Below are 14,821 nucleotides of genomic sequence, written 5' to 3'. Positions count from 1 at the left end.
CAAAGTTAGCATAGGCTTCGAGCCCCTCGATGGGGACGTATAGTGAGCTGTTGATGATGAAGTATAGAGAGGATGATATTTATAATTCCATAATCTCCTCCTTTTTGAAGTCGTTTAAAAAAAAGAACTGCAACGTAGTGAATTTAATGAACGAATAATCAACACTTCATATGCATAGCGGCTGGTTTCTGAGACCAAAATCTGTCTATAAAACATAAATATGTTTTAAAAGGGAAATGTGGTTTCAGAAACCCACGGTATGTCAGCGTAAATAAATATTTCACAGGTGCGAAATGATGACTTATTTATTATACAAAACCTCAGCACATTGAAATGTAATAACCTGATATAATATTAATTAACGTATGACTGAGTTACACTGTGTTGCGATTTAATTAATTTACAACTTTAATTATAAAACAGATGGTGTATTTGTTCTCACATATTTAACTTGAATTGAGAGTAATTTTTATACTCTGTATTTTTAATATTTGTAATGTGTATCTGAATTCATGAGTATAAGTCAAACTAAAGTATAATAGCTCACTAGCGCCCTCCTGTCAATGTCAAAAACACAAGACTCTTGCGTTGTAGATGTCATATCATTTTTCATTTTAAGTAGGTCTGATATGTTTTCTGACAAAACTAACCGTGAGCAGCGTCTCTTACCGACCCTTATAAACTTGTTCCACTGTATGCAAATTATTGGCCGATATAAAATAAGTACGTAAAAATATGCATAACAAGTTACAATAATATTTCTTCATAATATTATTTAATTAATATTAATATATTATTTCAATAAACGCACCGGATAGTCTGATAGTCGGATAACCATGAGCATTTGTCGCGATTTCATTCAACACATCCTCGCTTTCTGCTTATTGGGAAATTCCCCAGGACGGAAATTGACAATTGCTATCGACAACTTCCATCACTTGACATCCAACTGATTATCTGATTTATTAAGTTCTCATTTAATCCACTAATTATTTGCAAAGAGACAATTTAACGTGCATTTTACCTTTTTCAATTTAATCACCTTTTATTCGTTTGATTGACATTAATGGTTGCAACCATTATCAATCCTTTGGACGTTAATCCATTATCTGATCGGTTGTTTATTTTAAAAGTAATCGCTTTAATTAGTGCTGGTTATAATCGTTTGATGAAGGTAGATACTTATAATTATTACTATTAACTATTAATAATCTTAAATAAGACATAATGAACTATTGGTGAGCAATTGACTTGATATTGGGTCTACTATAATTGGATAGTTTAGTAACATAATATATATTTTATTTGACAGAATTTACTAGGTTGGTGAATGTTTCTACACTCTGCATTTTCATTGTAGAAAAACATGTTATCCTCTTAGTCACTAAAATATAAAACATACTAGCTGTCGCCCGCGGCACTCTCCGCGCAGAGTTAAAACAATAGCCTTTGTGTTTATTACCATTACCATTTTTTATCGATATCTGTTGAACTGTTCTGTTGGTACCTTCAAACAAACATCCATCCATCAAAAAAAATATGTCTAAAATCAAAACCCTTAAGTCCTTTATTCTATAGGAATATTTCCTTATGCAAACATATGACGCGTCAGAAAAAAGGTCAAACAAAAGAAGTAAATAAATTGCTGCGCTTCGTTTTAAGAATGGCTTTTGTATTATGCTAATACGTTGGCAGGATTTGCGTCAAAGTATCCAGCATCCATACGGCTCTTTGTAATTTATGTGACACAATAATTCCCTAATGTGTATCTTTCCAGTGAAGTCGCCTTGGCCCTAAAAGGCTAGATTTATTGCGTGTACTTTGATATAAACCGGACGACAAATTTGGGTTTATAAACACGAGACGTTATCTCTATTCGGTCGCTACAAAATGTTTTATACATTACGCTTTAAGATATAATTTTTTAAATGAAATAAATGTTTACAGAATAAATATTTTCGTTTTCGTTTATTCATTTATTCTCTCACTTGGAAATCCGTAGTTAGGGTTTAGAAAAGAAGAAATTATATTAACGCGTTTAACTGAGCTCTGCGTACTCTCTACATCGGCCATCTTCATGGTAGTTTGATAATACAAATATCGATAACATAATATCAACATAAAAATATCCACTCACATTTAGTGACTCATCGACGTCCACTCTTGATCCTAGTGGATATACATTGTTTTCTTTAATATGTGACATTTTAACTCTAAAAGGTGACAACCCTAACTTTTGCGTTTATTTTGTAAACACTAAATAATCAGTGTTTGTGTGTAGGTGTCTCGTGTCAAAGCTGTTCGATGTCTGCTCGAAGTCAACGCCAGAGCAGATGGAACAGTTGGAGGAGATCCGTATCCCGTGGGGCAGCGGCATCGTCGGCTATGTTGCTGAGAGCGGGGAGCCTGTTAACATACCTGATGCATACAAGGTAAATATTCTCTATATAACTTCATTTTTTAAAGGGTATAAGATCTTAGTGAAGTTCTAGAACAAAGAAGCTTTTCCTCGATACCTATTCTAATTATGGGAAGGGCTTTCGTATACTAGAAAGTCATCGGTGAAGTTGAGAACATGGTCCTTAAAATTGTTTTTTTTCTAAGTTATTTTATCGGGAAAATGCACTCTCAAATCTATTTGAAAAGATTGACCGTCACAAAATTAACTAAGTTATCACTAGTTGTTTCTACAATATTATAGTCGTAAAACTTTATACAAATTTAGTTTCCACGTGACTTCAGTTAAAAAATAAATATTAACATTTTAAAACTGCATTCAGAAGTGTTTACGTAATTATGCCGCGCATCTAAATGGGTTTTAATTAGTTTTTCCCTTGAAATTCTCGCGTTTCTAACTTAAGCACCGACGTTGCATAATTTTCATAAAGTCCGTGATATCTAAATAAAGTCAGAACGTAATGCTATTTAAAACCACATCATTTCAACATTTCCCGCAATCCTTGAAATACCTCCCGCTAATGAAAATCCTCTTTTAAAAGCTTGGAAAGCTCCACAACGCTTTAAATAGCAATTTCAACGACGCGCAAAGATGACTTCCTTTGTATTCCTTCTACTTTTATTATCAATTGCACTTTAAACATTTTTATATTACTAACTTGTTATGGAAATTAAAACATCTATGCGTCTACTAACGTTTTTTTCATATGAAAATAAATTCGGCGGCATTGAATGTGTAAATCAAAACTATTTCGTTGTATAGACAAATATTGTGGCAGCAAATAACATGCACTAAAAAAAATTGTGTATAAGAAGTCCATTTTAAATACTTGCCTTTTTTTCATAAATCTAACATATTGTAGCCTTCTTTTAAAATCCTTTGTGGTATATAAGAATCGCTGTATGTATACATTTCTACAGTTTACAGTTTTTGAAACAGCCAATAATAAAGTTAGTATATAAAATTTATTACGAAGAACGTACGTAAGCAAAAATGTACGCAGTAATATTATTTTACGATTGTCATTAAACAATGCAACACAACGCTTTCATATTTCCGTATAAAGTCGATTCTGCTTTTCATGACAACCATTATAAAGAATGGAATAATATTCAAATATTACTACGAATTACAGGATGTTTCAAAAATCTTATAAAAAATGGAATTCCATATTTTGCGTGAAAATGAGGTAATTCTAAAGTTATAGTTATCCGTTTTGCGATTTCTTAAAACCAAGTTTTTATAAAAAATCATGCGTAGTTTTTTTTTATTATTATCGTTTGAAAACCGCGGATTTTTTTTTATCTTAAAGCTGGCGGCATATTTTTTTGCATTTATGAAAATTACTTTGTAAAAATCTCCATAAATCTTTTAGTAATACTTTCATCATGTAGTAAATCTTTTTCGTTAAAGCCTTCACGATCTATGAATACTAATGTCTTGGCTACCACTGGATATGTTTCTATATTCTGTTCACGTCTTTGGTTATGATCTGTATATTCTTAGGGATTTTATGATTGGAAATTACCGTAAAACCCGACGACATTTAGGACATGTCCTCGTTTTACCCTACATTAAAATGTCAAAGGATTCATACGGAATATGTTACCTAACAATTGTGAACTTCGTCAATTTGTAATCTGATTAGATAAATTATAAATTAGCGGTTGCCCGCAATTTAGTCAGCGCAGAGTTAAATACATGCGTCAAAATCAATCCAGTTGTTCCGGAGATAACCCGGAAAAATGCGGCCTTGTGGTCCAATTTGACGTGTCATGAAAATATCGATTTTTCTTTGAAAATGTAACTTCAGTTTGTTGACAGTTTAAATTAGGCGTAGTCTGTCGTAGTCACAATCGGTTGAACTATGTCATAGAAACAAAATAGTTTTACTTTCATAATTTCATTATTATCCAATAAAGCAACGTGTTATTTTATCAAAAACATATATCTCATAAAATTTATTTACAAGTTTTATCAACGTACATTTTATGTAACCGTAGCTTAACGGTAAAAGAACAATCGGTCAGTTTTATTCACGTCGTTTGGGTGATTTATTTTAACGGATAAATCAAGATACCACCAATACAAGCTAACGTTTTACACATTTTTGTTCCTATTTTCTTTTTTTGGCTGAATTGTAACCGCACGATATCCACGTTAATATTTATTTATCGTGGATTTCTGAGACCAAAATTCCCGTTTAAGTTTTTGTTATCTTTGGTTTGGCAAAGTAATGTCAGTGATGGCTTTATTATTTGTTACGTTAAATATAGAGACTTTGGTCTCAGAAACCAACTGTTAAACAGATGAGATGTAAACAGATAAAAATCTGATGAACTAAACTTTAAATGATTACTACATTTGATCTCCTAAACTTCAAGGCTTATATTTGAATCGATCAAACCTGAATGGTCTTCGTATTTTAGGGCGACTCAGAAGCGTATTGAGGCATAGAAATCAGAGGAAATCCGCTGCTGTAGTATTAATTGAATGGAATGATTCTTGCTTACGCCTGAGTTCGCTTCTTTTGCAGACCTCTGCTTTTAATCACATTACCAAACAATTCCTTACTCTATTGAAATTCAGTTCAAATAATATAGAAACTGCCACACTTAGAATCTATAGCTTCTAAGTGTGGCAGTTTCTATATAGTTTGTAAGTTTTATGATGAGTAGTTTAACAATTCAGTAGATATTAATTGAGATTCGGTTAGGAATGTATTCGATTTTGAATTGTTGTTATAATTAGACCTTGGAATCAATAATTACGTGATATTATTTTTGAATTATAATATAAATAAAATTGTTTCTTTCTATTCATCTTTCATTCATAATTCAAACAAAGAATAAAACTTTAACCAAAAAATAAAATAGATGAAAACATCGCAACTCAATAAGTTGAATTTAGTCAACACGCATTTCATGAATAGATTTAATTATTCACTACGAAGGTGAAAGGCATAATTTAAATATCATACAAAAAAGCTCTCTTGAAGTAACATTTTATTATATCATACTTCAGATCTGATATTTGATGAATAACTTTATTTATTATCAGACTGGATTGAATTTACAAAAATGTGTGTTTTCGTGATAGCGTCTTTATTTCATAAAGTTTTTTGTAACATATCTTAGAATCTTACTTCTTACTTATATTATAAATACACATATTTAGATGGATGGATGGATGTTTGATGGTATCTCCAGAACGGCTGAACCTATCTCGATTAACTATGGCATACATATAGAACATAGTCTGGAAGAACACATATGCTACTAATTGTGTTTGTTTTTAACTCTGCGCAAACAGAGTCGCTGGCGACAACTAGTTTTTTTTTAATTTTAAGTACGTATTATTGAGTGATATATTCTTAGTTAGATAAAGTTATGGGTCACTTTTTACAACTTAAACTTTAGCTGTCAAATAGTTATCCGTCAGTCTTTTCACACGAACGTCAAGGCAGTCTTTCCCATGAGTCATTAAAGTAACCAATTGTGGCTTGTTACGTTGAAGGCCGGTTCTATGGGATTAATTTACTCTTTAATCAACGCATAGCGAAATCATCACGCTAAGACACGGATCATATTTGGCTTGTTTCCAAACCTGTGACCTTGCCACTGTTAGCAACTCATGCGTACCCCGAATCACGTTGCCGTAGTTTATGAAAACAATTTACATACAAATGTCGTTAAACGATTGCACTAGATAGATACAGTAATAGAACCCACTGCTACCCACCGTCAGCTTCGGAAAGATTTTGATCTTTAACTTGCATGGATTAAAGGTCATATTGCAATGTCATTTTGACTGTACCTATCTAGTGGTGCGGGCGAGATGTTGTCATTGAATATTGCGCTCGGTTGACATACTGTACCAACTAAACTGGAAAATTGACATTAACATGTCAAAGTTTATACCATACGACAGCTCATTTAATAGTCTCGTTGTTTTATTTAAATGTCTAGATCTAGACTGTCCAGCGTATATCTTTGCCATTTTTAAAAATTGTATTCTACATGTTTTCTTAATGAAATCTTACTAATATATAAATGCGAATGTTCAGATGGCTGAATGTTTGTTTGAAGGTATCTCCAGAACAGCTGAACGGGCTTTGATGAAATTTAGCACACATGTAGAATATAGTCTGGAAGAACACATAGGCTACTAATTATGTTTTTCCCCACACAGACAGAGTCGCGGGAGACAGTGAGTATTTATTAAAAGACAGCTCATATGATTCCCTCAAGAATATGTAGTCTTGTTAGTAACTAGACTAAAGTCTATGTAATGTGAATTAGCCATTCGTAGTTTTTGCATTTAAATAAGGATCGAAATAATATAGAGAAGGAAGGAAAGTGTAGTCGTGACGAATTATTTCCTACAATAGTTTTAAAGGTAACCAAACAAATGACTGTAATAATAATTGACGTTAGCTCTTAACCAACGTCATAAATATGATATTGCAAATACACACTTATAAATATTTACGATTCTAAAGCATTATTGTGTGTGGTCTTCATTTATAATGTGATTCAAAGTCACGCATTTTGCTAACAGATCTCCGAGATATATGAACAATAAGTCATGTCATGACGATTGTAATCAGTCAGCGTCTGACTTCCCAGAGCTCTTGTTGCGGTAGGCACAACAATGGAAACAAACGAATTATCATAACAATATTACTCGAAGAACTATAGCTCACGCTGCGCAGTTTGTTTTACGTAATGATAAGGAAAATACGCTTTAATGTATGATAGATTTACCTCATGTTATTGTAATGATTATAAAATACTTACCTATCTATCATATTTTCTCTAGGTACAGTCAGCTGCTAAAATATGTATACATTTTAAAAGCTTCAAAAAGAAGTATATGCCTTCGATTTTAAAGATATGTACACTCCTCCGCCCTTATTCGATCATGATAACATGTTATTGACGAATAGTGCATACGTATTTTTGTAACCTATAAAGTTTCTAAAGTTTTGTAAGTGGATTTATGTAGCTGACTGTACAAGGCATTAAATTAGCATCTGCTAAGGTAATAGGTTTCATACCTACTACATGAAATAACAGTTATCTTAAAATGTAATATTGAATAGTATGTTTTTGTAAATGGAGCTATTATGAGATGAAATTTGAAACTAAATAAATTGTCGAAGAATGTATAATAGTCTTGTCTCATGCCGTGTAACGTTTAATAATTTTTGATGAAAATATTTTCCAGACAACATAATCTGTCTACCTCGGACCATTCCATTAGGGTCAGGGTTATGACAGCTTTTAGTTTATTTTGTTACCTATTTTTAGACAAAGAATAGGATTACATTTTTAAATAAGTATGGGCACATAAAACAGATGGTTATTGTCAAAAAACCTATTATTACTAGGACAACTGTATTATTTAGAAAACTTGAAGACGCTCATGTTTGACATGTTAATGTAAAGTTAACTTTTTGTTTGATACAAAGAGCGTATCCTTGTTCGTCACAGAGATGTTTGTCTTTATAATTTTGCGGTACTAACTTTGACTTAACTTTAGTTAAACTTAAATAAGTTTTGTGACTACATTGTTCCCTTTTAACGGCTTAACACAAACAAGTAAAGAGTTTTAAGTGGAAAACTAAATTGATTGCAGTGGGCCTAGCATGAGTTTTTCCGACAATCGTCATCGACAATTTTTGCGCCACTAACTGGCGTAAAGTATACTAAAAATCTCATACTATTTTTTATATCATAAGGTGGTAAACGAGCGAGCGGCCACCTGAAATCGCTGAAATAGCGAAGTGTCCGTTGCCTACCTTTAATCGACGGAGGAGAGGATGCACAGAAAGAAAATATTTTCCCTACCCAAGTATCCTCCCATCCGGAAAGTCCACTTCCACTTCCCATCCTTTCCTTATAAGAAAACGTGTGGGAAGGGAAAGAGGACTATATAGGGCCTCCGGGACGCACACTCATCAGACAAAACACGGAATTGCTTCCATTTGACGCCTGTCTTCTGTGTGGTCGTGGTATTTCACAGGACATTTTATTTGAAGATGTTAAAGCGGACTCTACCACTGTTCAAAATTTGGAGACATTTTGACGATACAACGGCGATTCTCGCAAATATTCTTACTAGACCTTCAAACAACAAAACTCTGTTTTATTTATATAATTAAAATAGTGTAATTAAAAGCTTTCAATTTTCTCTGACCAGTTGCGCAAAGCTAACGGAAACCATGACTAATCGGGATTAGAATGTAAAGTATACAATCTTGCTGTCGTTGTTTTATAATTATTCATAACCAGTAACAAAGGCTTGTAAATTTTATGGTAATATTGTCCGTGCGAGCGACTGTGACATATGACCCTTCTGAATAGATATTCGTTAAATTTTTACCGATTGTTCCCACGTACATACATTTAGCATGAATAAATCATATGTCAAAGTTATAAGACACCAAATAACCGCGGGTTTCTGAGACTAAAATCTCTGCATAAAACATATTGTCATCTCTTTCATTATCTTTAATCAAAGATAACAACTTTTAAACGAGGATTTTATTTTAAAAGCCTATGGAAAATGATGTACAAGCAAAATAAATTAAATTTGAACAGAGTTATGTGTTTACAAATTCGTCTTCTATGCAATTAGTTATTTCCAACGTGGTTCAGACATCCTGGTATCCACGGAAGACCCAGTGAGAACGTAAGATACCTGTAAATTAAATTCAGAGTTTTTTAAGAAGACGATAAAATGGTTTAGGAATCAATGTAATATTGGAAAAATATATTGTTCTTATTTTAATTTAAGGTTTATCAGTTTTGTAATAAATATTACTTTTATAAGCATGTCAGTCGCTAACGACACGTATGATAGTATCGCTTACACGTAATTACTCGAAGCGGCCCCGCATTGGCTCTCAGCCAGTAGCCCGTATGCGGTGCGCAAACGGCCAGCCACGCTATAATGTGTATGTTCAAAGATACAAATCTATTGGGCCATAAATAACGTATATTAGAATGGTATTTTGCTTTAATTGTTCACATTGAATATTAGTGTACTTAAATTTGCATAAGGCCCTTGATACACAAGGCAACGTAAATCGTTGACACTAATATTGTATTGCGGTGCGAGAATCACATTGCGCGCGCTCCATACACCCAACGTTGAATCGTGTATTCGGTCAGTTCAGGCATAACGACTATATGTCAACTGTACAGATTTGCTCCGCCATTTTGAAAATTGCACCGACTTTTCTCACGACGATCATGACAAACGATTGCGAGCGACTGTCTTTGGCGATGACAGATAGAAATGTCTGCGACGCGGACTGTACGAGAATCCCTTTTCTTTTTCTTTTTTTTCAGAGGGGAATGCTTTATGCATACTCCGCGCCCCGGGGGGGACGCGGTAGTTATGTAGGGTTCTCTTCCGGATGGGAAGCATACCCACTTAACCCCTCTGTTCCTCCTACGCATCATAGCGAGGCCACGGGCACGCTTGCGCTTTCGTCCGCTACCTTGTACAAGAATCCCTATACATTGTAATGCATAAGTCACCTAGTGACTAAATTAAAGTTGCTATGTGTACGAAGAGCTTGTTAGGCTCCGACGATCTATTAACCATTAAAATTTTTTGTTTCATTGTTATTCTTACGACTATAGATTGATTATATTTGTGATCAAAATGTAATTACTTTTCTTTTAAAATACCTCGCCTTTGTATACAATATAACACTAGTATTAGCATTTAACAAATCTTTATCTAGATTTATCTTGATCTGTTCGCAATTAGATACAAGAGCTCTCCCTCTTTGTGTGAGGAGGGCCGCGGTCTGCGGTCGCCCGCCGCACTCCGGTTACCCTCTCGATCTAGTTCCTACTCAAACTAAGTACGTAATGCAAAATGTTGGACTTTCAATGTTCTGCAATTGTTGATTAAAATGAAACATTTGATGCAACGTTTGTTGATCGAATACAATTAACGGAGATTTTTCTTTAATATTTAAAATTGTAATGTCGAATAGTGCCAGCTAGCCTAGTTTCCCATTTACAAAATTAAATTGCATTACCATGGTGTACGAAGAATAAATTTCGAAGCACCTAACAGATAAATAAGCCTTTGTATATGAACATTTTATGATAATCAGTATAAATAGCAATATTGAATAGTAATCTGTCTATTTGACGTAATTCTTAAATTAACTTATGATATAATTAACGACGTTTAACACTATTACAAGACGTTTTTGGCATCCGCGTGAGATAATCTGAAACGTAGTCGTGCGTAGGTGTTAGAACTGATATAAATAAGACTGATGATGAGCCATATTATGTTACTACAATAGTTAGCGTGTAAGAAAAACAGGGAATTTTTTTTTTATATGATAAGGGGGCAAACAAGGTTATAGATTTTCCCAAGGATTCCCCAGCCATGGAATTACACATTTATGTAGATCCTAGTAAAAATGTTAGTAATTGTAAGTCTGAATCAACAAATATTTTCACCTAAATCCTGTTTTAATTATAACTTTTGCTTTCAGAATAGTTAATCGGTCACTAAGAGAGGTTTTTAGTGTATATTACTTGTACTAAAAATACATTAAGGGGTCCACTTAACTTCCCAGAGTTAAGTAGTAGAAGTATGATTACCAAAGCAAAGCGTTTATTTTATAAATACATCAATCTATCTATGGCATGTATTAAGTGAAAACAGTTGTAAGAAATTTTAATTTTATAGCCGACTGAGTAACGTTATATTGATTGACAGTTTCCCGTGTTACAAGTTAGAAAATAGGCTACTGACCAACTATGTGATTAACTAATTCAAACATTTGTATAATCTAGAAATGTTTGTTTTAATTACATCGGCTGAAATACACGAGAATGGTATAACCCATCCCAAATAGTTTAACAGAACTAAATCTCCGAAATTTTGAGTGGTAGAGCCCGCTTTAACATCTTCGCACGAATAGGGCCGCTCGCCCGGTGAAATACCACGACCACACAGAAAACAGACGTGACATGGTAGCGATTCCGCGTTTTGTTTGATGAGTGTGCGTCCCGGAGGCCTAATTAAGTCCTCTTTCCCTTTCCACCCTTTCTCTTATAAGGAAAGGATGGGAAGCGTAAGTGGACTTTCCGGATGAGAGGATACATGGAAAGGGAAAATATTTCTTTCTGTGCATCCTCTCCTCCGTTGATTAAAGGTAGGCAACGCATATGCAATTGTGTATGTCTATGGGCAACGGTCACTTCGTTATTGCAGCGATTTTAGGTGGCCGCTCGCTCGTTTGCCACCTTATGACATATAAAAAAAATCGACTAAATACAGGGCACAATAAAGTAGTGTTTTTACTAGAGACAGCATAATTCATGACTCTCATTTGTTTCAGGACGAAAGATTTAACCACGACATTGATCAGCAAACTGGTTATAAAACAAGGTCTCTACTCTGTATGCCGATTAAGGATATCAACGGAGAAGTGATTGGCGTTGCTCAGGTTTGAAATGCTAATTTTATCGATAATCCGTTGAAGATAAAAATAATATTTGGCGGCAAATAAAACTCGTAGAGCTTGCGTGTGTTATGTTAGAGTTAACACAAAATAATAACACAATAGAACCGATTTCTCGTTTTTAATTGCAACCATTTTCCATCTTAGTACTCTATTTTTTTAAAAGCTTCCGAGAACGGAGGCGATAAATTTTAACACAACGAAGCCGACAGTATAAATAAATTTTTGCGTGTTTTTTCTTCCAACATTTCAAGTTAATAAGCGAGTGTTAAAAATACTAATTAATGTTATACATATACGGATATTACATTCTTGCATGTCCAAATATCGTGTCCGAATAAATCAATAAGTACTAATTAATTTTGTTATAGGTTATAAACAAACAGAGTGACGGACCCTTCACGGCGTATGATGAGAAAGTCTTCGCTTCGTACCTTCAGTTTTGTGGCATTGGGCTTCGGAATGCACAGCTCTATGAAAGATCGCAACTGGAAGTTAAACGGAATCAAGTGTTGCTGGATCTGGCGAGGATGGTGTTTGAAGAGCAAAGCACTATCGAGCACATGGTTTTGAGGATACTTACACATACGCAGAGCCTTATCAGGTGTCAGCGGGTACAGGTACGTAGTTTACTGTTGTTTAGGTGAGAGACAAGCATTATATTACTAATAAATACTTGTAATACTATTTTACTCCTTTACTATGATTTAGTGTGAACACTTATCAGAGCTGCGTTTGCTACAAAATTATCTATCATATTAATATTATGATTGCGAAAGTTTAGATGTATCCACCGGAACGGCTAAAAGGATGTGGCTGAAATTTGGCTTAGATGAATTTGGCATAGTCTGAAAGACGACAGGTTACAAATTATTTTTTTAATTCCGCGGGGAAGCAATCGCAGGCGACAGCTAGTACTAAATAAGTGTAATGCATATGTGTAGGGATGATTATATGCTTTTAATACATTATATTATGTAATGTGAATCAACGCCTTTCGTAAGTGGAAATCGATAGCTTGATATCTTGTCGTTCCGGTGCGTTCCTTTGGAGATCCCGGGATCCTCGCAGTCGCACTTGAGGTTGGCCACCGAGGGGTAGTGAATAAGGACCTCACATAACCCTGGCTTTCCCCCATAGTATATTACGAAGATCCCCCCCCCCCCCGATACAAAAATAAAAAAAGCTTGACATCTTGTTACCGTCCTCCGGTATAGTTTATTTCTTGACATCAACGATGTTGTAATAATTATTAGATAGAGGAATATTGGCTTAAATAACTCGTGGGCGTTGTGCGAACCCAAAAAAGTTTTTTTTTTGACTAATTAACTGTAGTTGATTTTACTAATACGACAACATGGGACCCATTAATTTATAATGAATTCAAATGTTAAATGTAAAATTATCTTTTAAAACTGGATTGAGATTGTCTCGTATTATGCTAAGATTTTTGTTTGTGCATTAATTTCTTTACTTTACGGCCAAATGTTTTGACCTGACAAAAATTTGATACGAAATTAAAAAAAAAACTAATAAGGATCATAATCTCAAAATCTGTTTTTTATCAATTATTCTTTATGTGATAAAATATCCTTTTCATATTAGAATGCAAATTAATCCCCGGATTATTTTCTGTATGTTTGCTTAAATTAATTAAACAGATACAATTCGTGCGCGATAAACAAACGTATCTTACTTCTTATTGCTATATAAATGTGAATGTTTGGATGGATGGATGGATGTTATAAAGTATCTCGAGAATGGATGCATGGATATCGCTGAAATACGGCATAGATGTAGAACATAGTCTGGAAGAACACATAATTACTAGCTACTTAGCTACTAATTAAGTTTTTATTTTTTAAACCGTGCGGACGGAGTCCGTGGCGACAGCTAGTATTATCAAATAATAAACCTATTAACAAAATAACTGCTAACAATTTACATGAAATTATTGAGAATTTTGTGATAATTTAAATGTTCATCATATACAAATGTGAATCCGAACACAATTGGTGCACCCATTACCGCTGCATTATTATCGAATATTCCCAAAGGCACAATTACACAAAATAATGCGTTAATCTACTATCAAAAGGTCATTGAAATACCACAGATATTATTATAATTATTGTAACTATTGTTTTAATAATAAATGCACGTTTTTTATAATACGATTATAAATCCGAATGTTTAGATGGACGGATGTTAGAAGGTATATCTATAACGGCTCAACGGATTTCGATAAAATTTGGGACAGATGTAGAACATATTCTGGAAGTACACATAAGCTACTTAAGTTATTTTTTTTTTTAATTTAGCGCAAACGGAGACAGAGCAAAACTTTATTGTAGTAGTAAAACTGTTTACAGTTTTATAAAAATTATGAAATTTTTGATTTAATTTATCTATTTTAGCGTAATTTTGTGAGAATTGTGTAGTGTTTAATCAAGTTGTCGTATAAGCAAAAAAAATTATAAGACCAAAAAATGATATTTGCCCAATTGTGTATCATGTAAAGACTTGCTAAAATTTGTTCTATTAATTTGTAATTTCTCATATATCTTCTTACATGTCTCGTATATTTGTCTAAAAGGATTTAAGTTTGGATAGAATCCAAACATTTGTTATGGCGTCAGTTTTCTCGCTGCATGAATAACATTCTAACAACATATATTACATTTTTACAAATACGCGATGTTGTCTTTATGACATATCTTGAATTAGGAAATATTTTAGCTTGTGCTTTCATTTTCTTTACATATGTGACTAGCATCTCGCCCCGGTTTTATCGTGTTGCACATATGTATAGATCATATCAAAAAAGAAAAATGATTATTGTATTCGTCTATACC

At 33.6% G+C, this 14,821-nt stretch overlaps 1 protein-coding gene across 6 annotated transcripts in view; it reads left to right on the top strand.

Moving 5' to 3' along the window:
- Pde11 (Phosphodiesterase 11) overlaps positions 1 to 14,821 on the top strand; it is a 139,927-nt gene that overhangs the window by 110,868 nt on the left and 14,238 nt on the right. For all 6 annotated transcript variants that reach the window (XM_013324479.1, XM_013324477.1, XM_013324478.1 and 3 more), the window contains 3 exons: positions 2,282 to 2,432; positions 11,844 to 11,951; positions 12,338 to 12,586. In XM_013324479.1, the coding sequence (XP_013179933.1) occupies positions 2,282 to 2,432; positions 11,844 to 11,951; positions 12,338 to 12,586 (508 nt within the window). The remainder of the gene's footprint in view (positions 1 to 2,281; positions 2,433 to 11,843; positions 11,952 to 12,337; positions 12,587 to 14,821) is intronic.

The sequence above is a fragment of the Papilio xuthus genome, unplaced genomic scaffold, assembly GCF_000836235.2.
Source record: "Papilio xuthus unplaced genomic scaffold, Pxut_1.1 DF824992.1, whole genome shotgun sequence".
NCBI lineage: Eukaryota > Metazoa > Arthropoda > Insecta > Lepidoptera > Papilionidae > Papilio > Papilio xuthus.
This window is presented reverse-complemented; position numbering and strand designations above follow the sequence as displayed.